At 42.4% G+C, this 27,670-nt stretch overlaps 1 protein-coding gene across 1 annotated transcript in view; it reads right to left on the bottom strand.

Moving 5' to 3' along the window:
- Positions 1-27,670, bottom strand: part of CFAP47 (cilia and flagella associated protein 47) — a 773,444-nt gene that overhangs the window by 178,087 nt on the left and 567,687 nt on the right. The window contains exons 55-56 of the mRNA XM_059724382.1: positions 16,985-17,089; positions 6,113-6,269 (exon numbers count right to left, since the gene is read on the bottom strand). Coding sequence (XP_059580365.1) covers positions 6,113-6,269; positions 16,985-17,089 — 262 coding nt within the window. The remainder of the gene's footprint in view (positions 1-6,112; positions 6,270-16,984; positions 17,090-27,670) is intronic.

Raw genomic sequence — 27,670 nt, 5'->3', positions numbered from 1 at the left:
AAGAACACACGGTTTTAAGAAGTTGTCTGCATGCGCATCTACATGTGCAATTAACTAGCCTGAATTTTCTGTGCAGAAAATTTAGGCTAATTAAAGCGCTCCCCAGTGTGTGTCTACACATGTGTACCCATCAGGAGCAAACTGAGCCCAACAGGAGCAGTCCAGTCCAGGGCTGCTCCTACCCTGCTCTGCCCCCCTGTAGCAGCCAGGGGGAACTCCATGCTGGAAAGAGTCATGGGGGCTTAGTCCTGAGCTCTGGATGGGGGGAGCGGGGGGAGAGTTGGAAGAGTGCAGGGAGAGGGGGAGAGTTGGAAGAGGGAGCTGTCCTGGCTTTGCAGCTCGCTGCTTGCCAGCTATGTGGAGATTGGGATGGACCCCAATCTTCATGTATCTGGCAGGCAGCATCAGGACAGATCCCCCCATCCCGTGTGGCCCCCTACTGCCTAAGCTGACTGGAAGCAAATTGCTCCTAGTCTACTCTACATATGTGATATGGCACATTAGTTAATATGCCATTTTTCTAGTCACTATACCTACAGGTACTAGAAAACATTAGATTAATACACTGTGCAATAATTGCTGTGCATGTGTAGATGGTGATGTTTTACTGTGCATTAGATTACTCTGTGTAAAGCATCTCATGCATATGGAAAAGTTTTACAGCCTTTCTCTTGGAAATGGGTTTGTAGCAGGGGCTCAGGCACAGGACACCTACTGGACAACACAGCATCCAGAAAAGCCCCTCCCATCCTGCCTATCCAGGTTGAAAACAAGGAATAAGGAAAAGCTCAGAGAATGAAGCACACAACAACCATGAGAGAGTTACAGGGGGAGGCATGTGGAGATCCCAGATTGGTTGGTGGGGTTGAGTATATCACATTTGAAGCTGGAGGAGGTGGCACATAGGGGGACAGGGGAGAGCAGGGAAAGCCCTTGGAAAGGTTCAAAGAAGAGAAGCCACACCAAAAACCCTCTGCCTCACTGGACAGATGAAGCAGATGGCGAGTACCTTGTCCTAAGGGATGTTAGTAGCTGGGCTGGCCCCAGCCAGGCAGTTGGGCAGCACATAGGGAACCAGGAGGGGAGTAGCCAGAACCAAGGAATAAGGCTCAGAAAAAAGCAGAAGAAGGGGAAGGCCTGTGGCAGCAGGACCCCTCAGGCTTCCAGAAAAACTACCATATTGATTGGACTGACTCAGCAAGTGGGCAAGGCAAGCCAACGTTTTATTTGTTTGGACTGGTGACCCTTAAAGGGGCTATGACAGGGAGTCACCTCAGGGCCTGGACTTACGTTGGCCCACCCACCGATCTGTGTAGAGCACTCTACCCAGTCTCACCTGCCACGACTTGCTTGTCTAATAAACTGGTGTTCTAAATGGGAGACTGCCTATTTACATGCCCCAATGCCAAGGGACACTATCCATGGCTCTGCACTGTCCCTATACCGTGGCTCATGCCTCACAAATGGCATCCAGAATCTTACCGTATTCCTGCCTAAAGCTGAAACAAAATTAGTCCTCTGTCAGGCCTCTCACACGCTGCTCCGTTCAGAGCCTCACTCATACCGCACCCCTCTCAAAAGGGACCTCTTGCACTCTGCCCTCTCTCACCAGGCCTCTTTCAAGCCACACCGTACTAGGCCTCCTTCACTCTGCCCTGCTCCTCTGAGTGGCTCCTGTGGGCCATCAGGCTTATCAGTCTCACTCCTTGACTGGCCAACACGCAGCCTTTTGGGCTTCTCCCATGACCCTCATCTGGGTAGCAACCAGCCAATTCACCAGATATTGGGCTAACCTTGACCTAGCCCCTTACCAGGCACTTCTACACATACAAACACACTCTTGTGGGGGTTGGCCCATGTGCTGCCCTTCTGGTCATCCTTCAGCCCTACTCAACACATTCCCTAGTGCTGCCCTTCAGCCCTACTCAATACCTTGCTTATGCAGAGTCCTTTGGTTTGTAAAGACACTCCCTACTCTATGTGGGCCCACCAAATAGCTCACTGCCCTACTCCGGGGCCACTCTCCTGCCCTCTCTCTCAGGGCTACGTTACTACCCCCTCCCTGGGGCTATCCAGAATCTTAGATCCCCCTGGGGTTCAGGTGGATGCAGCCATGCCTGGCCCTTTTATTCACAAGGCTCTGGGGGCTGGTTATTAAGGTGCCCTGACCCGCCTTTCACTGGCGAGGTTAGCAGTCCTGTGCCCCACCACAGGCAGTCCCATCTGCCCTACCTACCCCAGCAGGGTGCAGTTTCAGGTCAGAACCAGGGCCAGGACCAGGAGCCTCCTGCCATCCCCATAGCTCCTGCCCCTACCTCCAAGGTGTTGTGAGCAGCAGCTCAGGCAGGTGATGTTGCTCCCGTGGCTGCAAGCAGCAAACTGCTGCCTCTGCCTGACTTGCCTAAGTTTGAAAATGGCTGCCTTAATCAAGTACCTGCCAGCTGCCTACTTCAGTCCTACAGGGACAATTGCTTTGGAACAGGGTCTGGTGCTCTTTACAAGTGCAGTGCTAAAGACCAGGAGGAAAGGAAAATCAGCGAGACTATGGTATGAGGGCCATGAACATCTGCTACAGAACACTTCATCTGGAGGGGTCTGGGTGGGGCGTAGGAGAGGAGGAGCCCTGCAAAGACACCCAGCAGGACTCTCCTTCACTCATGCAAAGGACTACTTCAAAGACCAGGTATGTTCCCATAACCCATTTTATCACTTAAGACCAAGGCATGGTGGGTGAATCCAGGGTGATGGGAATGGAGAGCAGGGGTATCAGTTAATACTTCTGCCACCAGAGGGTCCTAGCTCTCACCCTGGCTACAGGGTTCAATGCACATAAAGGGACTTGGAACATAAGTAATATAAAGTTCTATTTTCGCTAGTTTTGTCATCATTTGATGGATTTCCTATGTTTTCCCTCCCAGAAGGAAAAAAAAAAAAAGTTATTTAATAATGAGAACCAGTCATGTGATGTGCTATCTCAAAACCCGAGCTCCATTTAATCTCAGAGGTAAATGCGTGCACATTAAGTATAAAACATTATTTTAAAACAGTGTTTTGAGGTTCAAAATGAAAAATACTCATCAGGTTAAAATTCTTGTCTTAGCCAAGTATCATAAAGGGAATAGAGTCCTACATTCACGAGAAGAGAAAGGACACCTTCTCTTCCTGCATAGCATTTCTGCCTCTAATGAAGATGGTAATAGTATTTAAGACCTCTACTCTAAACTGACAAGATCATATCTGGGTTATTGGATGCAGAAGAACAAAGATACATTATGAAAAATTGGAATAAGAGAGAATAAGTCCTATCAGAATATTTCTATGGGAAAGGCAAACAAAAATATACTGTGGGGGTGCAAAATTAAGGAAGAGAATCTGAGCCTATGACAGGGTAGGAAGATATAGTTCTGGGAATGAAGGAGAAGAAACACAGATTGGCAAAGGAGAAAATACCACAGATTTGGGTCCATGATCTTAGATCCTGTTGGTACAGGCAGAGATTTTGATCTGGGCAAAGTTTGTATCTCCTGGGAACAAAGACGCTATTTCCACACCTATGCCATTTCTCTTTAAAAATCCAAATCCCTAATGAGGCCCAGCTCAGCAATAAAACCCTTAGCTCACATACGCCCCCTTGGATAACAGCAGGTATTTTTTTTTTCCTTTTTACAGAAACTTGGGATTTCTTTCCTCCCCTGATAAATATTAAGTCACAAAACAGTTCTTACACATTCCCCATGTGCTGTTGAAACCAATGGAGTACAAAACTCACTCTTCAGCATGATCACAGAGCCAGTCAAAAATCATTTAGAGACAATGGTAATATGGAGAATCTAACAGAAAATTATTTGGCTGTAGCTAAAATAAAGACTCCGGATCCAAAACATATATGCAAGTCTTTCCAGTGTCTGTATTTGTCCCATTCTAATTTACTTGCCTATGCTTTTGTGGGGGCAGGTTTCACAGAAGGATGTATTTCAAAATATTGACATAGCAAAATAATGATCTTGTTTTCCCAGATCTCAGAATGAATTATTTGATGGTGATTAACCTAAATTTCATATCTGAAATGGAATGGGTGCTATCATTATGGCAACAACAAGCAGACATCACAGAGATTTAGTTTGTATTGCTTCTGTATTTATTGAGTTGGCTACAACCTGTCTTTAAAAACTCTATTTGCTAAATGACTTAAGCTATCAAATATGTTAAAATGCCATACATACGAATACTGAATTTCAGGATGACACAGTTGACAACTCATCTCAATAAATCTCTAGGCACAGTTCCATTCTGGACAGTATTATGGCTGAATTAGCCTTGAGCTAAGAATATTCAACAGCACTTTCAATAGAAAGCTATCTTTACTGCCTAGTAAACTTCTCAGCTATGCTGTAATAAATATTATAAAAGGGTTTAAATGGAAGCTATAATCTGAGTGGAAAAAGAAGGTTCTGAACTCTCCTCAGCTTTGATCCTGCAAGGTACTGCGAACCCTACCCAAATCCATTAAAATAGTTAAGTACAAATTTAAAGCTCACCACCTGACTAGCCCCAGAAAGCATTTTTTTTCTGTTTAAAAGCTTTGACTCAATTCAGTTTTTGTGAAATTGAAGGATTAATAGTATAAATGTGAGCTACAGTTTGCGTGCCTAAAATGCTATTTAAATATCCCACAATGCATTATCCAAAGTATTTTAATCCAAACCTTTAGAACCATAGTCATCTAATCCTGAGACGCTGGAAAAAATATGGGCTGTTAATGCATAATTGTATACTACTGATTTCTTCACTCTCTCTTGTTTATGTAGTCTCACATTTCTACTATAGCCTACTTAGCTTTTCTTGTCCTACCATACATAGCAGGAAGTTGTAAAATGTCACAAAATGTTTCATGTGGGATTTGCATTAAATATAGAATACCTGTACAGGTCTGATTTTCAGAATCAAAACCCAAATCAAAATGACAGCTGTGGCAAGGTTTAAATAGAATAAATCTGTTTACAGTTACAATTAATTATTCATGATTGCACTTCCAGGAAGTCTTGGTAAGGCAGCCAGCTAACTCACAGGTGGCATTAATTCATATTATTTCATAGGTAACAGGCAGACATAGATCTACAGTTCAAAAGTCACACTGTTATGGTTCATTTTATACCACAACCCAGGTCTTTTACTATTGAGGGCAAATCATGAAGTGAATATGTGCAAACATGGTCTGTCTTTCCACTCCTCTGATCTTGCTACCGACTCTTAAGCTACTCCATATGTCTCCTATGTTGGGAGCTGGAAGCTGTACATTGGACTTACGGTACCATCAATCTGTAGAGGATCTCTGTTCAACTGCTGCATGCTTATATAAGATCTGTTGAACTATGCTGCATATCGAGAGACCCCCTAAGGAGTATCACCAAGCCCTGCTTCACTAAGCCACTGAATAGAATCTGGCCGTTAATGCCTTTAGATTTTCAGGCCTAATTTCTACCTTTCTTGAGAAACCAGAATGCAGTCAATTACTTGAAAAGTTTCAATATTTGAAGACTTTCAAACTATTCTGGGGAGGATGTTTAGTTAAACTTGTTTCATAAACCATGGTATTTTTCTCTTGGAAAACTTTATTGCTGCTTCATTGCATTCTTTAAAAATATTGTGATTCACACTTGCCATGAAATATCTCAATATCCCAAAAGGATTTTTTTAAATTATTTTCACAGGATAGAAGATGACAACACATGATATTTTGAAAAGTATCAAGAGTGAAAAGATTTCCTAATCAATCAGTCAATTTGACTTAGTCCTGGACTGTCAGGAGCTTAAAGTTGTCTGTGGATCTCAATGACAATTGTAGACTGCAATCACTTATAAGTATACATCATGATGATAAAAAAGGTGTTGTATTGTATGAATGTATAACAGATTAAATTATATAAACACTTAAAAAGCAATAAAGTACAAGCACAGAGATACTCAGAAATAGTTCATCATGAAAACTGACAAGGAAATGACTATCTATACTGCAAATTGCATAAAATGATATAGACTTATTAATTGTGCCTTTATTCCAATGATATTTTTAATGCTACCACAGAAACATCTCTAAAGTGAGATACTGTACCTGTTAAAAGCACATCTACCAATATATCTTCACTAGTAGGGTTTTTGAAGGGTATGATGATGGAAGAATGACGACCAACACAAGTACTTATGCTAGCTGGTTCCATTGGCTGGGGAATGAGGCCAACCCCCAACAGGTGAAATACCCATTTATTAAGCTGTAGAGAAAAACAAAGTGCTTTCTTTTAAACAGTCTCCTCATATATTTATTACAGTTCATGTAAATCCTACTTTCTGCCATTCTAGGTCTAGGATTGTTGGGGAAGGGGAAAATATACAACATTAGCTTTCTTTTTCTGTTCTTCCCTCTCTCCAAACATTATCTTATATGAAATATTGATACCAAAGAAAGAATGAGACTCAAGGTCTTCAAGTTTATTGTATAGTAAATAGTGTTGCACAGTAGAAAGAAGTTCAAAGAAAGAACACGTCTAGTTCTTATCTATGAGATAACAGAAAAATCATATAAAAATTAACAAAGGTACATTGACCATTAGAAACGAATTTAAAAAAAAGTTTAAAAAAACAACAGGAGATTGATAAAATACCTCAGGATCAGGGATACAGAAAAGTATTGATGGGTTCACAGCACCAATGGAGCAGTTAAAGAAGATAATAAAAATTGCACCTAAAATTTTATTTGCATTAGTCTTCACCGTACGAGATGTTAACAGTGACACCTCAAAATAGTAGGTTCTGGGCAGGTAATGCAAGTAAAGTATTGACCGAGATTCAGACATCAAAATAAAAGGCTCTCATACAAAACAAATTAAATAGCAACAAGTCACAAAATGTGGATTATACACACATGAGAGTTCTGAAGGGATTTAGGGATTAAGTGGCTGAGTTAATAGAACTATACAATCTCTTACTAAATCAGCAGCTAAAGTAAATTGCTGTGCTACATAGTCACCAGTGAGTCTGCTGCTTCAATCTTGAGTAAATGGTTAAAAATAATTACACTCAGAATTATAAAAGCAAAGATTAACATGTAACCACAAGGCAGTTATTTGGGAAATAGATATTAGCATAATTTATCTGGATTTTCAAACACTTTGCAAAGTCTCTCACCCAAACTTATTATTTTATTATACTACTTTTATGACACCCTTTCCAAAAAAGGCCCAGGGTAGCTTAGAGCAAAAACCGAAATGTTATAAAAAAACATAAAATATTTAATAAAATCTACACATACATAACAAAAACTCCTCAAACAATACCCCAATGTAACCATGCATGAGAACCACCTGCCCAAATTAAAGATCTTGCAGTGCTTCCAGAAGCTGTCCAGGCTCTGGCTCTGATGGGCTAAAAGAGGGAGGAAAGTTGCAGAACAGATGAACTACTGCTGCACTCAACCTGACACATGTTTTTCCACATGAACTTGGTGCAGATAAGGTTCTTGCAGGAGGTTACTCTCAGCTGACTCTTTGGATCAAGGTGGAACATAAGGGAGTAGGCAATCCTATAGGTATTTAGGCCCAAACCATTTAGGGCCTGAGCTTATTAAGTGAGCAGTTATATGGTAAAGGATTTATAATCTGTACGAAACTGGATATGATCAAAAAGAAGAAAAAAATAGTAGGCATGAAAGGGCAAACTTTTGACATCAGACTGTTAACAGCCGGTTGTCTTTCTCTGTATTGCTCTACAAGGATCAATACTATGTAATACTTTATCAATGAGCTAAAATTGAGGGTGAATAGCAAGTTGGCAATATTTTCAGATGACAAAAAGCTCACATTAGTTAAGACTGGAGAAGGAACTGTCAAGAGATTCTTAAGAACCTAAGCAAGGTAAACGAATTGGCAGAATTATGACAATCTACTGTTCATGAATGCAGAAAAAAGATATGTAATTATTCCAAGCAATAATAGGAATTCCACTTGTATTACATTAGTGAGTTTTAAATTTGCGGTGATATCCAGGAAAGAGACCTAAGGCCCAGAGGACTGCACAAAATGGGCTGAGGGCCCAGAGGATTGTAAAAAGGGTGGTGATGAAGCCTGCAACCTGCTTGGAGGCATCACCATGCTCAGAGAGAAGAAGGGGAGGGAGGGAGGGAGGAAGGGATGGCGAGAGAGTGAAACAGGAATCTCCTGAGCAGAGAATGGGTTCAAGATCAGCAACCTGGTCAATCAAAAACACTTTCCTGAACTTAAAAGCTAGGTACAGATATTCAAAAAGCCAGAGACAGAATTAATCTTAAATTACATGGTTTTCTATAAGAAGTGTAGTTTAGATCAGTAGTGAACAGAACACACATTCACCCTTTGGTGGGAGGGCAGGGGGAAGGGGCAAATTTTAGGTGGGTTTCTACCATTTTTAAACTAGTCTATGTATGCTAAACTTCCATTCTGTTGTGGGTATAGACTAGTTTCTGATCACTTGTACGGATAAAAGTGTAATGTCTCCACCTGGCCATAATTTGTAACATCAAAACGTGTCAGGAGAGCTAGGAGAGGGCACCAAGTGGCCAGAGAAGCAAGCAGGCTGGGACAGGCCACCAGAGGGTAACAGACTGCCTGAGGCACCCTAGGCTTGCTTCACAAACTTAGAAATAGTTTACAGTAGGTATGACTAAAAAGATTAGGGTTAATCAGTTCACAGAGGAGACAAATACAGGAGACATGTTTGATCTTTGTGAAATAAATATTTAAAATTAATTATATGTTCTTAATTATACTTTTTAAAGATCATTCAATCAAAATGAAGCAAATGTACTAAAGGAGACAATTCCTTGGATATAGTTTAAATTAACTGGTGAAATCTGAGGCCACAAGTCACTTACAAACTCAAAAAGTTACTAGGATTGTTTTAAAAAAAGAGTAGGTGTTTATATTAATATGGAAAACATCTGTAGTTAAGTTTGGACAAACACAGTGGATTTTCTTATTATGTTTTAATTTTGAAAACTGATATTAACTCTAAGGCTCTAGAGCCTAAACCCTGTTATTCAAAATGAATGGGATTTGGGGAGAAATTTCCCCATGGTCAGGTTATTTAAAATTTTTTCATCGGGTATTGACCACTGTAAGAGACAGATCTCTGGCTTAATCCAATATGCTAGTGCAACTCAGGTACACCCAAGGGTGTGCCCTATTCTCAATAGGATGGGATGGGTAGGCAGGAGGAGGTGCTGTGAGAGGGATGCCAGAATTTCAAGCAGATCCCTCGTTCCTCTATCAAGTTAGCCCAAGCCCAAAGTTCTTAACTATATACAATTTATTGAGTTATAATATACATAAAAATAAAAATAAATATCATATACATATATTTACAATGAACATTAACCAATAACCAAGGTCAAACCCTAAACAACACTATTTACAACATCACAGTACAACATTTCAATAGCAAAATAAAAGGTGCAAACATGAACAATCTTAATAACATCTATTTCCTTAATATAGTCCCTGACCCATGGCATGAGATACTTCTCCTTCCAATGGGGTCCCTTGAGGGGGGTGTCCAGGAAGCACCAGGGACCCCTCCTCTTAGGGCCTTGACTAGGTAGAGGGTGGTGCTGCTCACCCAGCCCCTTCTCTGGGTTTGCCTGTCCCCAAATATCTTTACCCTGTGGGACCCTAGGGCCTAATGACACATGCTTCCTCAGGTGGCAGTGGTCAGGGCGCAGCTCAATGGGGTCTCCTCTGCTGCAGTACCTCTCCAGGTCTGTCCTGTGCCACTGGGCTCCTCTCTACTCTGTGCCCCACTCTGGGCATCAAGGGCTCAGCTCCTCTCAGCTGCTGCACCACTGCTGCTGGCTCCTGAGCCTCACGCTGCAGCACTACCATTTCTCCATGCCCTGGCTCAGCACTGAGGGCTCTCTTAGCACAGGCCAGGCCCTTCAGGCTCTGGCCTGCCATCCTCACGCCAGGTGGCTAACCCAAGCAGCCTCTGCCGCATCCTGGCTCCCAAGGCTTGAGCGCATGCACCGCCCTGCGTACTGTGGGACCTGGCTGCTTGCTGGGAGATGAAGCCTCAGCCACCTCACTGTGGGCCCCAAGGCCCTGCCAGGGTTGCAGGCTCAAGCCACCACTTGCAGCTCCCAAAGCCCGGGCTCCATGTACCGAACTGTGCACCATGATGGGCCCAAGCAGCCTCATACTGCTCCCAGGGCCAGGTCTCTGCACACCAACCCTGTGCGCTGTCAACAGCCTGAGCGGTCTTGCACTGCTCCCAAGGCTACACCTCCAGGGACAGCCTCCGGAGCCTTGGGCCTATTGCCCACTGGGGGAGAGCTCCCCAGCTTTTCTTGGCTCCACTCTTCTTGAGTCCCTCGCCGCATCTGCCCCCTGTGCTGGGCACACAGATCCTTTTATATGCTCCAGGGCTCCGCCCCTGACGTCTTCCAGACATGAGTTTACAGTCTTCAATCAGGTCCAGGGGAGCTCATCTCCCCCTCCCCTCAGGAAAAGGGCATGACTTTATTTTTCCTGCTGCCTCCTGATTGGTGGATGGGCTCCACCAATCAAGACAGCAGGATCTCAAGCCTGGGACTCAACCCAAGCTCTGAAAGGTGAGCCTGCTACACTAGTTCATGTGCTTGCAATCCTAAAAGCTAGTACACTGGGTCAAGTTCATCACTAGTGAAATCTCTCTGCCAGAAACAAATATAAAATCTCAGTTTAGTAATTAAGTTAGTAATCAATTAATCTAATTTAGTAAATTACTTCCATTTACAACTTTAGCACAAGTTAAAACACACACATGAAAGTGAAGGAAATGGTAATACTAATAATCTGGTTCAGCCAAGCTTAGAGTAAACTTTAACTAGAAAAAGAATTACTAATTGAGCTTCCACTTCTATCCAGCCATGTTATCCAGTTCAGGTATACAGTATAATCACATTGGACTCTCTGGTAGATAAATTGCCAATGAAACTAAAAGTTATTGAGTTGTTTGTAAAATACAACCTGGGCCCCTTTGCACGATCCACATCATTGCGCCTCCTGCCATACCCCACGTGCATGGCAGGAGGCACAATTGTGGGACTGCACATTAGAGGTGCAGCTGGGACCAGAGCCATGTCAGGTGTGGGGACTTTTGGTCCTGGCTGCACCTGGGCTACATCTGGACCCAAGATCCTCATGTGGGCCAGGGGTTTCAAACACCCCATAGCCTTGGGGATCACGGCAACCACAATCCCCAAGCTTCATGGTTTAATGCTGGGCACAGTGCATGCCTGTGGCTGAGAGCCATGTCAGCTGAAGGGACCCCCAGCAACAGAGGAGACCCTGTTACACACGCACATTAAAGCTTGATAGCAACCTGATATAAAGTTAATACACATTTCCATGGCCTAACTTTAGAGCTGGTTAGAGCTTTTTACCGTATGATAGCTTTTTTGCATATGTAGCTGGTCTTAAGGTAATTGTGCAATTGACGAGTTAATTGCATAATACCTGTAATGTGTAGAGAGGGCCTTAGAAACAGGTTAATCAGAAGTGTTAACAGTGATCCTAAGTATAACCCAAGGCAGGGATACCCCTTTAAAGACTTTGTAACAATATAGGGGAGGACCCAGAACAGTTTCTCTGAGAATTTTCTTTGCAGTCATCATCTGGAAGAAACTGATTGGCAGATTCTAAAGCAGTAAGTATAATGCAAGGGAATAAAGCAACAGTATTTGGCTCCTGCCCCACTTTACTTGTGCTGTCTTCAGGAGCTTCTCGAAGATCTAAGACAGAAGCTTGAATTCCAGCAGATGTTTTTAGAGAAGAGATGTACTTAATACTATCAAGATGATTCTGTCAATGTCTCACACCAGGGTTGCCAACCCAAGAATATTATTTTACTGACAAACTGAAAACTGTTTCTGACAGCCAAATTTCTTTACTGACAAATGTTTTTGCTAATCAATATTTATCATAAGGTAAATGGTACTCTTCTACCAGACCCTGCCCTGGTACGAGGCGAAAGTTAGAAGGACTGGATTCAAATTTAGGGGTTTACCATCAATCATAGGAAAGAATTACAATAGATTTTGGTTGCTAGTAAAACGTTTACAGTAAAAAAAAAAATTTTCTTAGGTTGGCTACACTGCTTGATTGCAATCATGGTTTTATACTGTGCTGCCCCTCTCTCCCCCACCATGAGCCCCTACCTCACCTCCACACTGAACACAGTACCATGTAGTCTCCCCCACCCACCACCCAGCCTTAACACTGCTGGCCTTGCTTCCTCCACTCCTGCTCCCCTATCCTAGCATGGACTCCCACACAGAAGCCTTCTTGTGATCCAGCAGTTTGACAAACCACCTGCGATGCAGCAGCTGCAGCTTGTGGCTGAGAGAATGCTCCTGATAGGGTGTTGTGCTCTTACTTAGCAAGACTTACTGCTGTGCTTTGTCTGTCAGAACTTCAGTCACATTGTGGATGCTTAGTGTTTTTACTGATTGATAGAGTGCCTGGGTTTGCTTTTTTTGTTGTTGGGTTTGTTTGTTTTTTTACAGACTTACTGACAGTCATTTTTAGCCTGACAGTGGCCAACCCTGTCTTGCACTAGTTTACAAATAACAATAATCAAACAAAAAACCAAACCAAACATAACACAAACTGTGAACTTAAGTCCAAGACAAAACTTGGACTTTATTTGTCTCAATTATAAGGAAGGAAGAAACCTTACATTGAAACCTTACATCAGACCCAGCCCAAACAGTTTGATTGAATTACCTCTCTCTGTGTTCATTTCTATTTGCACAGAAGTACTGCAAGTAAGAGCACACGAAACGCTAAATGTGCAGTGGGCGAATAATACTGCACAGTAGCATGTCACAGCACCAACAGAACTAATACTCTACTGCACAATATTATTAGGCTACTACTAGGGATGTGCGAAAAGTTCCGTATTCGATTCAGATTTGGATTCAGCCTGAATCGGGAACAGTGATTTGATTAATTGATTCAGATCACTGTCCCCAATTTGATTTGGCCAAATCTGAATCTGAAGATTTGATGCTGATTCAGAGAATCAGCGATTCAGCCATAGATACAGCTTTAAATGTTTTTTCTACATACCTTGAGGTACCAGGTGCAGCTCGTGAATGCTGCAATGCTGGGGCAGATGGAGCATCCTACAGGAGCGTGGGGGGGCCCTCGCATGCTCAACAGTGAACCTAGAAGAACTTCCAGTCCACTTCCAGGTCTGCCAGGGAGCATGCAGGCCCCGCCCCCCCAATACCCTCTGGCTCGGTGATTGGCTATGGGAAGACCCCAGATGTGCCTCCAGACCCAGGAGGCACTAGTCACCAAGCCGGTGGGGGGATCTCCCAGCGTGCTCCCCAGCGTACCCGGAAGTGGAGCGGAAGTACTTCTGGTCTACTTCTGGGTCTGCTGCCAAAAGCGCTGAGGACCACCCTGAGCTTCTGTGGGATGCACCATCCGCCCCACCACTGCAGCATTCATGAGCTGTCTGGTACCTCGAGGTATGTAAAAAAACACTTAAAGTTGCGTCTCTGTCTGAATTGCCAAATCTTTTTTAATCTCTCCAAATCGATTCTGAGGGTTCCAATTCAATTTGGAGAGATTAAAGGGTCTCCTGATTTGATTTGGATTTGGAGATTCGGCCATCAAATTGGGCCGAATCTCCACTGAATCGAATCAGGGACTGAAGCTTTGCACAGCCCTAGCTACTACGGATTAGCATCACTTAAAAGGCAGTTGCTGGACCTACTGCACCTACAGTCCCCCAGCCAGGATTTGACCTAACGAGAAAGATTTGGTCGTCCCTGAATCACATCTGGACATTTCATGGATAATGTGGATACCTACTCCATTAACAAAGAATCAAAGAGAATCTGAGTTGCAATCGTAGTGCGATTTTTCAGATGGTGCAACACATTATGAATAATTACCCAATTAGATCATTTAATGGCAACCTAAAATCAATCCATGCAGCTAACCCTGAAGCAGTTGAATGGTTATCAAATTTAGATATTAATTTATGAATGATGTAATCCTAAAATGTCATACAAAAGAAGAAGACTCCAGTTACTGCACATTTATTTAATACTTGATTATGCAGGTACTAAATAAATGTGCAGTAACCACTGTACAGTAGCATTTCATATAGACATGCCCAAAGAATCCTCCATTGTGAAGTAAGTTGTAGTTAGATATGTAGCTTGAATAGTGGCAATCTGAGCAGAGTATTGAATGCTCATATCTTGGTTTCAAACCCTGCTGAAGATATATGATGGTAGGCTTATTACACTTGCACAAAACTGAATTACTTTTCTTGAGAAAGCAAAGAACAGAGTCTCAAAAATTATGTGATGGCTAGAAAAAACTTTCAGAATATCAAAAAGGTCAAGAGGTAACTTTCATCATCACGTCTAAGAGCCTCTTAATGGAAAAAGACATAACCAGAATACATGGCAGGAAGTCAAAGCCATAACTAGAAATTGGGCACAAATTTTTAACAGTGAAAGCTATCAGCCATTGGAACAATAGGAGTAGCAATTTCTCAAGGTAACTAATAAAAATGCCTGACTGAAGACAAATACATCTATTTTTCCAGTTAGTCTTAAAATTTTGCTTTTTGAAATGGAAGAGGTTCAAGATAAATGCATGCTGTTCTTGGGAGATAAAGAGCTAATTTTTTCACTGACTTTTTTTAGTGCCTGTGTTTCTGGCTAGCCGCTTAGAAACACTATAGGTCTGATTCCCCATTCGCCAAGTGCTGTGTGAAATCTGAAATACATGCTCAAGGAGTAAAATTTGGTGCAACCAAAATCAGAGGTCACTTTTTTACATGTGATGTAATAACAGCTGCAAAATGAACAAAAGAAGAACAGCATTAAAGATTTAAGGAAAGGAATCCACAGGTAAAAGAGCCAGTCCCGCTGGACTGTCTTCCAATAAACTGTAGTAGCTCAGTGTGGTTTATTCAGAGAAAAGGGGGGTGGGAAAGCTAAGCAAAATCCATTTGACAGGGCCTAATACAAGGCCCTTGTTACACTATTGCTTAGTACGATTAGCTTCACTACATTACATATGGATGTTGCTGGTAAGCTACAAGAACAAGGTAATAAAAATGTATTAACACTTTGGACATGCATTATATTCAAGCTGGCATTTTAGTTGTGCTGTCCCAACAAAGTTAATTTCCAGGTTTGAAAAGCATAGTAAAGGGTTTAGAACCTAAACTCAGATTTTTATTCTGAAGAGCTCTTCACATAGCTCCAGACCAGAAACAAATGAAGCAGATAATAACACGTAGCAGTTTCTCTCAATTCAGCAAAGAGGCACAATCAGAAACAGTTAAGGCTTATCCTATAAGCACTGTCATTAGTTGATTTTAGATTAGTCAGCTACTCAGCTATGAGATGGCTTAAAGTGTCAGTTCAGATACATTCAATCAGTGAAATCAACAGAAGAAAATCAATGTAATTTTAGGTTAAAAGTTGCCTAGACTTTAGATAGGGTGCGGTGGGGATCCTCTGAAAGTCTTTGTTAGAGACCAACCACCTTGGATTTCTACAACTACATAACATCAGTGTAATAATTAACACCCTGCATTATCGTGGTGCATTCAATATCAGTGAAATTGAATAGAATAAAAAAGAAGATCAAAAGAATTCTTCAAAGAAGAGGGCACTGAAAAATCACAAAGGTTAGAGAAATACATTGAAAAGGTTGAAGAGATCGGTACAAAGCAACTGAAAGGATGAGATATTGATTAAATTTCAGTGCAGATAAAAACTTGGAGATTTTCCATTACCAGGGAAAAAAATAAATCAGATGACAAAAATCAGGTGTCAGAGTTCAATTTGTTCTTGAAAAGGTTTGGGTGAATTATTTACTTGTTTTATTGCTTCTCTATTTGATGAAGAATTAAACTTTTAATTTATAGACTGGACTTCTGTGAGCTATTAGGATTCAGACAAGATAATGGCACTTTGTCTTCTTGGACTGTCCTTGGATATGTACCATTTATACCAGTATTGCTAGCTCCTTGCTTCTGTTTCTAATAAATATTAAAGAGAAGGGAGAGTCTAAAATGCATGCTTTGCAAACACTGCTTACAAATAATGTTAGAGATACTTTTATCTGAGAAGGGGGGAAAAAAAGCTGTCTCACGTTCTTACTCTTTTTGTTTTATAAACTACACAACTTCTGCTTTTTCAGTATTAGTGAAAATACTAGACATTTCTCTAGCATTTGACAGAGGCAATTTACAAGTCAGCAGCCCATTAGGATCTGACAGCCCAACTAAAGTAGAGAGGGGAAATTACATACATTTAGAAGGCAAACATTTCACTCAACTAAAACTCATGTGCTGACATTATGACACTCATGTCATAATACCAGTTCTTCTGTCTTCAGATGCAATTTTTACTAAGCTAATAGGTCAAGGTAATGAGTCACTTTTCCATTTGGCCTTTAAAGATTCAGGACAATTAAAAGGGAAAATGCTAAAATTTAAAACATAAAAAAATCTGTTTCATATGAAATAAAGACACAGTGACCCCTCCCCCCCTTCCCCACCCAAATCCATGACTATTTCAAATGCAATTGAACTTATTTGTGATTAGTATGTTCTGTTGCAATACAATTTGGATTAGGAAATAGTTTCAATCATAAAAAGATTGGTAGAACCACTAGAAATGTTAATACATATTCTAATTCCCTGTACATCAACATTAACTAACAGCACTGATTCCATCTATTATTGTAAATATAAGGAAGCCTGAGCTAAATTAAGGTTAAAAGAAAAATATATATCAGGTGCATCTAAATCAGCCTTTTCTTTCCACTGGCTTTATGATTAAGCATCAGAACATCAGAATTCAAAATCTCCTTTCCACTGAAACTTTTATTTTAGGGTCTGTTAGAATCTGTTGTCAAAACTAAATGCAGCATCCTACCTGTGGACACATGAAGGTTACTGAAGCCTGGTGATTAGCTCTTCCAAGAGCAGAAGGACAGAACTGAACAGGTACTTCAGTGGTGGATTGGGGAGCCACAATCAACTGTAAACACACAAAGAAAGCAAACAAAAGTGAAAAAGAAAATCTATTTTTGGGAGTGAACTTCTTTTATTTTTTTGTGTTTGTATCAATAATGTTGCTGTTCACAATTAATGAGTTTCATTGTATGCATTTTGCTAAATGTCATTATGCATTAATGAGTTTCCATTCTGAGCATGCATTTTCTACTAAGCGAATACAAATAGTAAACAATATTTAGTGGTAATAACAGTATGTTTATTCCCCAGAAACTAAGTAACAACATGGTGTTAGTGACTGCTAAAAAAACCCCCACAAAACAGTTCAGGTGGAATTTTTAAAATTCTAGTGAAGGGAAACAGAATTTTCATTTCTGATCACACTTCATTTTTTTTGGGGGGGGGGGGAGTTTGCATCTAGTTGATACTAAAATGTTGGTCCACTGAACTCAAAAGAACCTAAGTACCTTTATGGGGAAATGTATAGCAGGCTGTAAATGTTCCACTGCCTCTCATCTCCCCATATCCTTACATGCACTTACAAAGTGCTCAGTTACAAATAAAGATATGTTGTGGGGCTCTGGGCTACCAGTGAAAACACAGGCTTGGGAGAGATATCATGGCTTTTAATCATAGGTGACTGGTGGGGGGGTACATGATGGGGAAGCTCCCCCCCATGACAGGGCTATCCCCGCTGCTGACACTGCTGGCGACTTCTGTGGGTGCTTGCCAGCCCCATCCCCACCACCACCGCCAGCTTCTGCAGGTACTCGCCAGCCCCGTCCCCAACACCAACACCACTGGCGGCTTCTGTGGGTGCCCCCCCAGACTCAAGAGGCACCAGTCGCCCATGCTTTTGATATTAAAATACAGCAAGAAGAGACCTCATCTAATCCAACTCCCTGATTGGCAATCTTTTGCCACTGTGGGGCCACTGCTTGTAACCCAGCCCCCACCTCAGGCTATACCTCCCCTCACCCATAACAATCAGCAGATGTTGCGAAGAGAAAAGATACAAAAAGGCAGGAAAACTAGGGGTATTTATAGACATACTCCGGGAGGCGGTGGGGGAGGGGCACTTTGATTAGCACAGCTCCAAGAGCCGCACTAATTAGAAGCACCCAGAGTATCACATCCCCGCACTGAAAAATGACAGTGGGATGCTTTGAACTAAAGTTCGTTGAATGAGCTTTAGTTTAAAGCACCCCACTGCCATTTTTCAAAGTGGGGATGCTGATACACATGACACTGGAGTCTGTTGGAGTGCGGTAATTCACACTTCAGCAGACTACTCCAATGCACTGTACTTACAGTGTGTCAGAGCAGCCTCTCTGCATATGTATAGGACCCTTAGGGATAGTTCCTTTGCTTCAGCAGAGAAAATAAATTGAGCACAACAGGCAATAGGAACCTGGAGATGCCTCCTCTGCTGCTGTGGCTGGAGTATGCTGCTGATTCCCTGAGCTGCAGCAGGCCAGATCCAGTCTCTTCGCCAGCTGACCCGGCCCATGGGCCATAGGCTGCAACTCCTAGTATGAACCATTACACAAATATTTGCCTAACCTGAATTTTAAAACTTCCAATGATATAGAGTCCATGATCTCTCTAGTCATCTGTTCTTAACCACCCTTATTCCAGGGAAAGTTTTCTAATATCTAATCTAAGCCTCCCTAGTTGCAATGTAAACCCACAGCAACTTGTTCCCTGTAGATACACAGACCATCACCATCGTCTTTAAAACAATCCTTTTTCTAAAGGAGGAATGTAATCAAATCCACTGTCAGTCTTCTCTCTGAATTAATCCCAATCCAATCTTTCATTTGCTTTCTAGATCTCAAAGTTTGTGTTGCTCTCCTCTAGATGCTCCACCAGTTTTCCACGTTTTCCTTGAACTGTTATGCAGTGAACATAGCATTTGAACAGTGAACATAGCACTCCATATGAGACCTCATTAGTGTCAGTAGTAGTCAGTAACTTTTGTCAATGATTACATGGCTTTTAAAAATGAATAATATAAGTAGGTTTTTCTTTATATTTAAAATGTGTTTTTATATGTTCCTGTGACAGGTAGAATGACACAAAATTGTATCATCTGAGCAAATCAGAATCAACTGAGCAAAATCAGAATCATTTAATTAATTTTAACATTATTTAAAACCCAGGGGTCAAAGCACTACATTAAAATAGCTGGCACAGACAAACCAATTCATAAAATACCTGTCAAAGTTGAAAGAACAGTAACAAGTGGTGAACAAGAATGATTACAGAATCAGTTTTTGGGCCTTAGGTTTAACAGAATTTTGAAATATAAATGGCATGCCCCAATTTTTTAAAGCTTCTGATTAATAGTTTGGGGTCCTGTATTTCTTTCATATCCAAAACTTCAACTGATGTTGATAGAAGCTTGGATTGAATGAGGAATAGATAATTAGACTGGGAGTACTGGATTTACTTAAATATAAGACAAAAGTTTTACCCCCATATCAACCTAGGGTGGGGGATGCCTTGTCTTTGATCTGAGTAGCAGCCTGAGCAGACAGTGATTCATGCAGTCGGGGTGGGGGGGTTGTGGTGGGAGATGACCAGGGGAGACGGTATGGTATGTGGCTTGGGTTGGGAGGAGTGCAGGGGAGACTGTGCTATGTACTCCTACCCTCAACTGCTTACCTTTGGCTTTAGCCCCAGCTCTGACTTGGTTGGGCCTAGAGCTGTTACCACTGTTACTGCTTGGCTGGGCTGGGCTGGGCTGGGCTGAGCCACTGCTACCTATGGAGCTAGAGTCCTTCACAAGGTAAATGGTGGGGAGGTAGCAGGCAGGTGGCAGCAGAGGCAGGCATCAGGGGGTGGGGGACAGACACAGGGGAGGGGAAAAATTCCTTCTTGGCCCCATGCAGCAACCAGAAAAACCCACAAATATGGGTTCCTTTGAAATGTCTAGCTATAGTTTCAGCCTAGCAGTCTGGTTTCTATGCACAAGAGGTTTTGTGACATACCTACCAATCACGTTACCATGACTTAAAAAATGTTGATGCAAATTTCCCAATTAAGACATGCTATCCTTCCTAAAATTAAAACTTACATTTATTTTATTTTGAACTAGTAAAGTATTTACATTTTGGAAAAGGAGGAGGAAATAGCTATTGTATAAAGACAAAAATAGACGAGAACCTTAGGTTCAATAAGTTTATGAGTTAGCATATTTTCATCAGACAACAAATGCAACAATCAAATAAATCAACAGGGTAGTGTCATTATCAGTCTGAATGCCTGCTCTTGAAATAGATAATGGGAATTTTTTACCTTTATAGATCTCTTGTATTCATTGATTTTTTTAATATCATGTACTCTGATATGGTTTTGTACCAGGAAAGCAATTTGGTTTGATATAAGGAGCTGTGTGAAAAATAGAACTGATAAACCTCTACTTCAGAGAAAATAATACATGCAATTAGAGTCTATAACAGAAAAATGCTCAAACACAATAAGCAAGGACTAAATTTGCCAATTTTATACAGTTAACAATTCTGAAGGTTCCTCCTCATAGCATTTCCTTTTTATTATATAAAAAGTATCTTCTGAAGGTGCTCATAATAAGACAATCTACTGGGAAAGAACCTCAAAAGATCAAGATTAATTCTATTAATCATGGGATTGGAAGAGACCTCAAGAGTCATGCTTAAACTTGTAGTCCCTTCCTCACCCTCTTGCTGTCAGGCCCTGGTTTCCCTGAGCACATGGAAGTAAGGAGCAAATTTAAAAACACTGACCTTGAAATAAATATACCAGTAGTCATTTTCATATAGTACCCATAGACTTAATTCATCCAGAATTGATGCATGGTACCTTTTTTGCTGCAAGTTTTAGCACAGGTACTCCATAAACACACTTTTAAGCAGTCCTTTTATACCTTATTATATATAGTACAAACACTTTTTTTAAATAACATTTTGTTTCCAGAGTCAAATCAATTCTGAATTAAGTTCCAAATTTCAACTGAGCAGAACTCAATCATTCATGTTTGTGTGATGCTACTGCAGGCAAGTATTCTGCCTCCCAGACTCATCAGTTTGGGACTTCAGATACTCCCAAATCCAAGGCAGGCATCCTACATACAAGCCCCAAACTCAGACGCCTTGGAGTAAAGGTGCCCCGTAGTCTCACTTGCCCCTAGCCAAAAAGTCAAAGGAGCAAGCTAGTGAAAAAGCCCCAAAGCAATCCCCCATATTAGTACAAAGCCAAAAGGCTCATGATTTACTATATAGTTCAATTGGCTGGGTCCCAGTACAGTCAACAGCATTTCAAGCCATGGTGACCCTACAGCTAAGTACTGCTCATTATGTGCGTGTACTCCAGATATCTCCCACAAAGGATCCATGTGCTAATCAGTCTCCAGGTCATAACTGGAACCAGGTGTTCTTGTCAAGCCCTGGGAGTCTCCAAAAATGTATATGCAGATGAGACACAGGGCAACCTAGTCCAGGTACACCCCACAGAGGGTGGGGTCACACTAATCCTACACGACAAGCTGAAAGAAGGGGTAACAGAGGGATTCTGGGTGAAATGTTTGGGGCCCCATTTGGTGATGTTTGCCAGACATTTAAGGCTGGTGAAGAAACAGAAAGAACTGGAAATGGGAAAGAAGAATTCAGCAGTGGGTGTGAAGAGAAAGTCAAAATGTATGCAATGTAGTGGCTTACCATGACTTGAATAAGAGTCAAGTGCTGGGAAGGGGACTGTATTTAATGGGCACTACCATCTAGCTTTTTCAGATAGGCTGCACTATCCTTGTGGTAGGTTCCCATCAACATGTTTGCCCAATATGGGCCATGTGTTTTATAGTCATGCTTAGTGTTGGCTGCATTTAATCAACTTCATAGTTAGCTTCCACTGCTGAGAACATGGTGCTTTTGGCAGCATTTTAGTGATAGACAACATTTTAGTGATAGGCCATGGGGCATTTTGTAAAATGTCTTTGTATGCAATTATAAAATGCTGGGCTTTTTCCCCAAGCTGACTGGGGAAAAATCCTTGTCTTGTATTTGATTAAATACAGAAACTAACTGCCTCTCTTTGTTTTCTTCATGGACAGCCACCTTGATGAGGTGGAGAGGCTTGTTGTTCATAAGAACAACACTGTTGGGAGTCATGGTGGTGAGGCCAAAGGTGAAGTATCAGACAAAGAGCAGTCAAACATAACATAAAGACCTCAATGGTGGAGCAGGAGGATGAAAAAGGCATAGTACTTAACAGCTTTGAAGACAAATAACCGTTGCAGTGGAAGAGTAACCCCAGTTGTCTTGGAACTTCTTGCCACTGGACGCAAGTTTCTTCTCCACCAAGATCCATGCAGTTGCTCATGTGCAATGGCCTCCTCACGTAAAACAGGCTATGTGAAGGCTTCTCCCACTGGATCCAACATCCACCACAATAACCAATACCAATATCCAAACATCTACAAAATCCTGCTGCAATGGATGAGTGGTGATGGGGACAGACAAAGTGATTATCACCAGGAGTCCCTAGTCATGGATCCACACACAGATGACAGTTGTGTGTTAGTCACTTCAGTCTTGGAATGGGACTGGAGGGTGATTCAGCATCTGTGATCATGACTAAACAATTCTTTTTAGGATCCCCTCTGCTCACTCTGCATGGGTAGCGGGCTAGAAAAGGTGCCCCAAACATAGGCTGTCCCACCTTATCTTACCCAACTGGATAGCCCTTTCCATGGGGGATTACTCAAACTATGGTTGAAACAAAAATGTCCTGTGCATCCTGGAATGTACAAACCATACTAGATGACCCAAACAGTAAAAGACCTGAATGTAGAACAGCTATTATAACCTGAGAACTCTCTCAGTACTACATCAGCATTGCTGCTGTCAGTAAGACCAGACGTATAGACGAAGGCCATCTGAGGGAGGAAGGGGGTGACCATACATTCTTCTGGAAAGGAAAACCTGCAAATGACAGGCAAATACATGGAGTGGCTTCTCCATTAAGAACCACATTATCAGCTGTATGACTGTATTCCCTGTTGGCATTAACAAGCACTTCATGATGCTCTGCCTCCAACTGACCAACGATTTGTTTGTTACCATCATCAGTGCATACACCCCAATACTCGATGCTGAGGAAGAACAGAAAGACCAGTTTTATGCTGACCTTGATGAAATCCTGACTCTCATTCTGAAAAAAAGATAAGATTATCCCCCTTGCAGATTTCAATGCAAGAGTTGGCTAGGACTTGACCACATGGAGGGGCACCATCAGGAAGGAAGGAGTGGGCAAGGCCAATTCCAACAGCATTCTTTTACTCAGTAAATGTGCAAAGCACAACCTTGTCATTACTAACACTATCTACAGACAATATGACAGGTACAAACCAACCTGGTAACACCCCTGTTTGAAACAATGACCCCTCCTCAACTATGTCATCGTAAGAGCGTGTGATATAAAAGATGTTCATACCATGCATGTCATGAGAGAAGCCAATGACTGCTGGATTGAAGTGAGATCAATCACGTTCACTAGGGTTATAGTGAAACTTAAAAAACAACCCAAATCAGCCTGAAGACAGTACTACATCAAATGCCTTCAGACCCCTAGATACTTCAAAGCCCTCCAAAGATCTCTCAGCAAGAAACCTGCTAATGCTAGGCTCAAAAATGGTAACACATGTGTTGAGGAAGACCAGCTACCTCTAAGGAGACCATCCATGAGGCCTGTATGAAATCAACTGGCTTTATCACCTGCCATCAGGACTAGTTTGATGAAAACAATGCCAAGATGATAACCCTTCTTGATCAGAAGAGAAAAGCTTTCTGTGACTGACAAAATCATCCTACATCCAGTCAGATGCAGGGGGACTTTTTGAAGGCTTAAAGCTGAAGCCCAGAGGAAGATTTGAGAAATTAAGAACAAATGGTGGGAAGAGAAGGTGAAAGAAATCTAACAGTTTATTAACAATTGTAACATGCGGAGCTACTTCAGTGCAATCAAGGCTGTGTATGAACCAAGCTCTTATGGACTCATCACGCTTAGATCAAGACGACAGTACATTCCTCAAAGACAATAAGTCCATCAGAAACTGCTGGAAGGAGCAGTACCAAAAGCTCCTGAACAGAGAATTGACGGTGACTGATGAAACCACTGAATCCATCCCACAGCATCCACCGGTGCTACCTCCAGAAGATCCTTGGCATAAAGTGGGAGACTCATTGCACAAATGCCAGTGTCCTCACAGATGCTAACACCTCCAGTTTGGAAGCATTGATTATTCAATATCAGCTGTGGTGGACACGGCATTGTATGTGCATGCCTGATGTACATTTACCAAAACAACTACTATATTCCCAAGCCAACCGAGGACAAAGGGCATGCAGGTGACAAAGGGAATGTTTCAAGGACACCCTCAAGGAGAACATTAATAAATGTGTCATTCACACCACAAATTGGGAAAAACTAGCCTGGGACAGGGCTACATGGCAATGCCTTGTGAGAGAAGGTATATCTTACTTCGGTGAAAACCATCTCAGCCTGGAGGCAGAAAAACAACAGAAGCAGAAGGAAAGAAAATAAGACTGAGAAACCCAGGGTCTGACTCACCCTTTAACAACCACCTGTGGCATTTGCCAGGAAGTCTGCAGATCTAGGATTGACCTTCTTAGCCATCAACTGGCTCATCTATAACCCTTTACTTGACCCATGGGAATGCTCATCCTTGACCATGAGGGATCACTGCTGCCGACCTCTCTTAGTGTCATAGTGCTTAGGGTCAGAAGTGACCTAAACAGATCATCAGGTCTGACCCCCTGCCCCAGGCAGGAACAGGTGCCAGGGTCATATAACCCCAGCCAAATATCTGTCCAGCCTCCTGTTGAAGACCCCCAAGGTAGGAGAGTACCACCTCACTTGGGAGCCCATTACAGAGCCTGGCAGCCCTAACTGTAAAGTAATGTCTCCTGATGTCCAGCCTGAACCTTCTCTCTAATAATTTGTGGTCATTATTCCTAGTAACCTAGGTGGTGCCTGGGGTAACAGAGCCTCCCGCAATTCCCACTGGTCCCCCCTGGTGAGTTTCTAAATGGCCACCAGATCCCCTCTCAGTCTTCTCTTCTGGAGACTGAATAGATTCAGGCCCTTTAGCCTCTCCTCATAGGTTCTGCCCTGCTGCCCCTTGACCATACAAGTGGCCCTCCTCTGGACCCTCTCAATGCTAGCCACATCCCTCTTGAAATGCGGTGCCCAGAACTGGACTCAGTACTCCAACTGCATCCTGACCAACACCACATAGAGGGGAAGGATCACCTCCCTGGACCTGCTTGTGATGTATCTGTAGATGCACGGCAAGGTGAGGTTAGCCTTACTGACTGCTTCCTTGCATTGGTGGCTCATGTTCATCCTGGAGTCAACAATGACTCCAAGATCCCTTTCTGCCACCGTGTTAACAAGAAGGGTGTTCCCCAGCCTATAGGAGTGTTGCTGGTTCCTCCTCCCTAGATGCAGTACCTTGCACTACTCTGCTTTGAATTCCATCCTATTCTCATCCACCCACATCTGCAATTTGTCTAGATCTAGCTGGATTCTATCCCTCCCATCCAGTGTGCCCACCTCATCCCACAACTTGGTGTTGTCAGTGAATTTGGACAGCGTGCTTTCCACACCCACATCCAGATCACTGATAAAGATTCTGAACAGTACAGGCCCCAGAACTGAGCCCTGGGGGACTCCACTGCCCACATCCCTCCAGGTCAAAAATGACCCATACACCACCACTCTCTGGGTGTGACCATCTAGCCAATTTGCCACCTATCTGACTGTGTAGGCATCAATCCACAGTCACCTAGTTTTTTTAAGAGAATGTGGTGGAAAACCGTGTCAAAGACCTTCTTAAAGTCCAGGAAGATGACATCCACTTCGACACCCTCGTCCAGGGACTTTGTGACCTGATCTTAAAAGGAAACCAGGTTAGTCAGGCAGCACCTGCCCTCAATGAACCCATGTTGGTTACCCCTGAGCATTACCTCCCCAGCTGGGCCTTTGCAGATGTGCTCCTTGATAACTTTCTCAAAGGTCTTTTCAAGGACCCAGGTAAGACTGACTGGCCTATAATTGCCAGGGTCCTCCTTTCTCCCCTTTGTGTAAATGGGGACCATACTGACCCTTTTCCAATCTTCTGGTACCTGGCCAGTGCCACATGAGCGTTCATAGAGCCATGTCATGGGCCCCGCTATTCCCTCAGCACCCTCGGGTGAAAAGCATCTGGACCTACTGATTTAAACACATCTAGCCCCTCCAAAAGTTCCCTAACTAGGTCATCCCTGACCCTAGGCATGGCAGTGTCTCTTGGTAAAGTTACTACCAGGCATCCTTATAATTTTTACTTTCCTGGTTTTGAACTGTGTTCACTGGAAATGCTCCTAATTTATACCAGATTGACAGGAAAATTAGGTCTTTTGAGTTTCAGTTAGGCTTCATTAAGCATCCAAAAATTCAGGGATACATGAACTTAATTGATCTAGACACCAGGAAAGCCTGTTACCACTAGACTGCCAGCACCTTATCTAAAATAAAGAATACAGGAAATAATCTCTTGAAATATTTCAGTCATGCTTCTTTTGACATCGACTGAAATTAAGGAAGACAGAGGTAATAAATAACAGCAGCACAAACGATACTGACCAAACTTGTTTTAAATCTCAGTCAAAGAATTGGTTAAAACCGTGCTTGTCATTTTAGAGCTTACAGTTATGGAGCTTTTCTTCATTTACACTCAGTGGCCTCGTCCAGATGAGCACAGGCATTTGGTTCTCCAGAGACAAGTAGCAGCAGTGCACCTTGCACCGCAGCTACTTGTCCCCAGGGAATGCCCGTGCCACACATACTCTGGCATCCAACAAGTTATCCCAGGAGTAGTAGAGGCAGCACTGTGCTGGCCCCAGCAGCCTTACCTTGGGTCCTGGAGGCCTCCCGGGGCTGCAGCAGGAGCCATCCTTCTGGGCAAAGCCTGGCTGGCAGCCACAGTGCAGCTCTGGGCATCCCAGCTCCACTTTTCAGTAGTGCACACTGCCTATGAGTGCGCTGCTCCAGTTTTGTTTTCCAGCACGCCCTTGCATCACGGAGAATGCCTGACTGTGAGGCATGTGGCACTGCAGACGTATCTGCAGTGCCATGTACCGCACAGCCGCACTCGTCTGGATGCGCCCAGGACGTGCAGATTACATCTATTCACCACAACTTATTTATTTCCTATTTACTGATATGTAAATTGATATTTTGTCACTAATGAACTGTTTTCTATGATCATACTGTAAAATGCAAAGTCTAAAAATTCTGGAAGTTCTTTTGTTTGTTTAGGGTTTTTGTTTAAAGACATCCATATCTCTATAACATCTATCTTCTCTGTCTGCAGTATAACAAAGAAGACCTGCTCCTCTAAACCTTCAACACTAGTAAAGGAGGTTGATTATTCCAAAATATATCTAAAGTTATAGTATATGACTGCTTATTTCTGTCAGCAGTTAGGAAATTGTCTTCACTTTATCATGGGAGTAAATATTGAGGTTCCTGCAACTGTGGAACAATACTGTAAAAAAGCTGTAAA

This window comes from Alligator mississippiensis, chromosome 1, assembly GCF_030867095.1.
Source record: "Alligator mississippiensis isolate rAllMis1 chromosome 1, rAllMis1, whole genome shotgun sequence".
Lineage (NCBI taxonomy): Eukaryota > Metazoa > Chordata > Crocodylia > Alligatoridae > Alligator > Alligator mississippiensis.
Note: the sequence above shows the minus strand (reverse complement) of the source record. Positions and strands in the feature narration are given on the sequence as shown.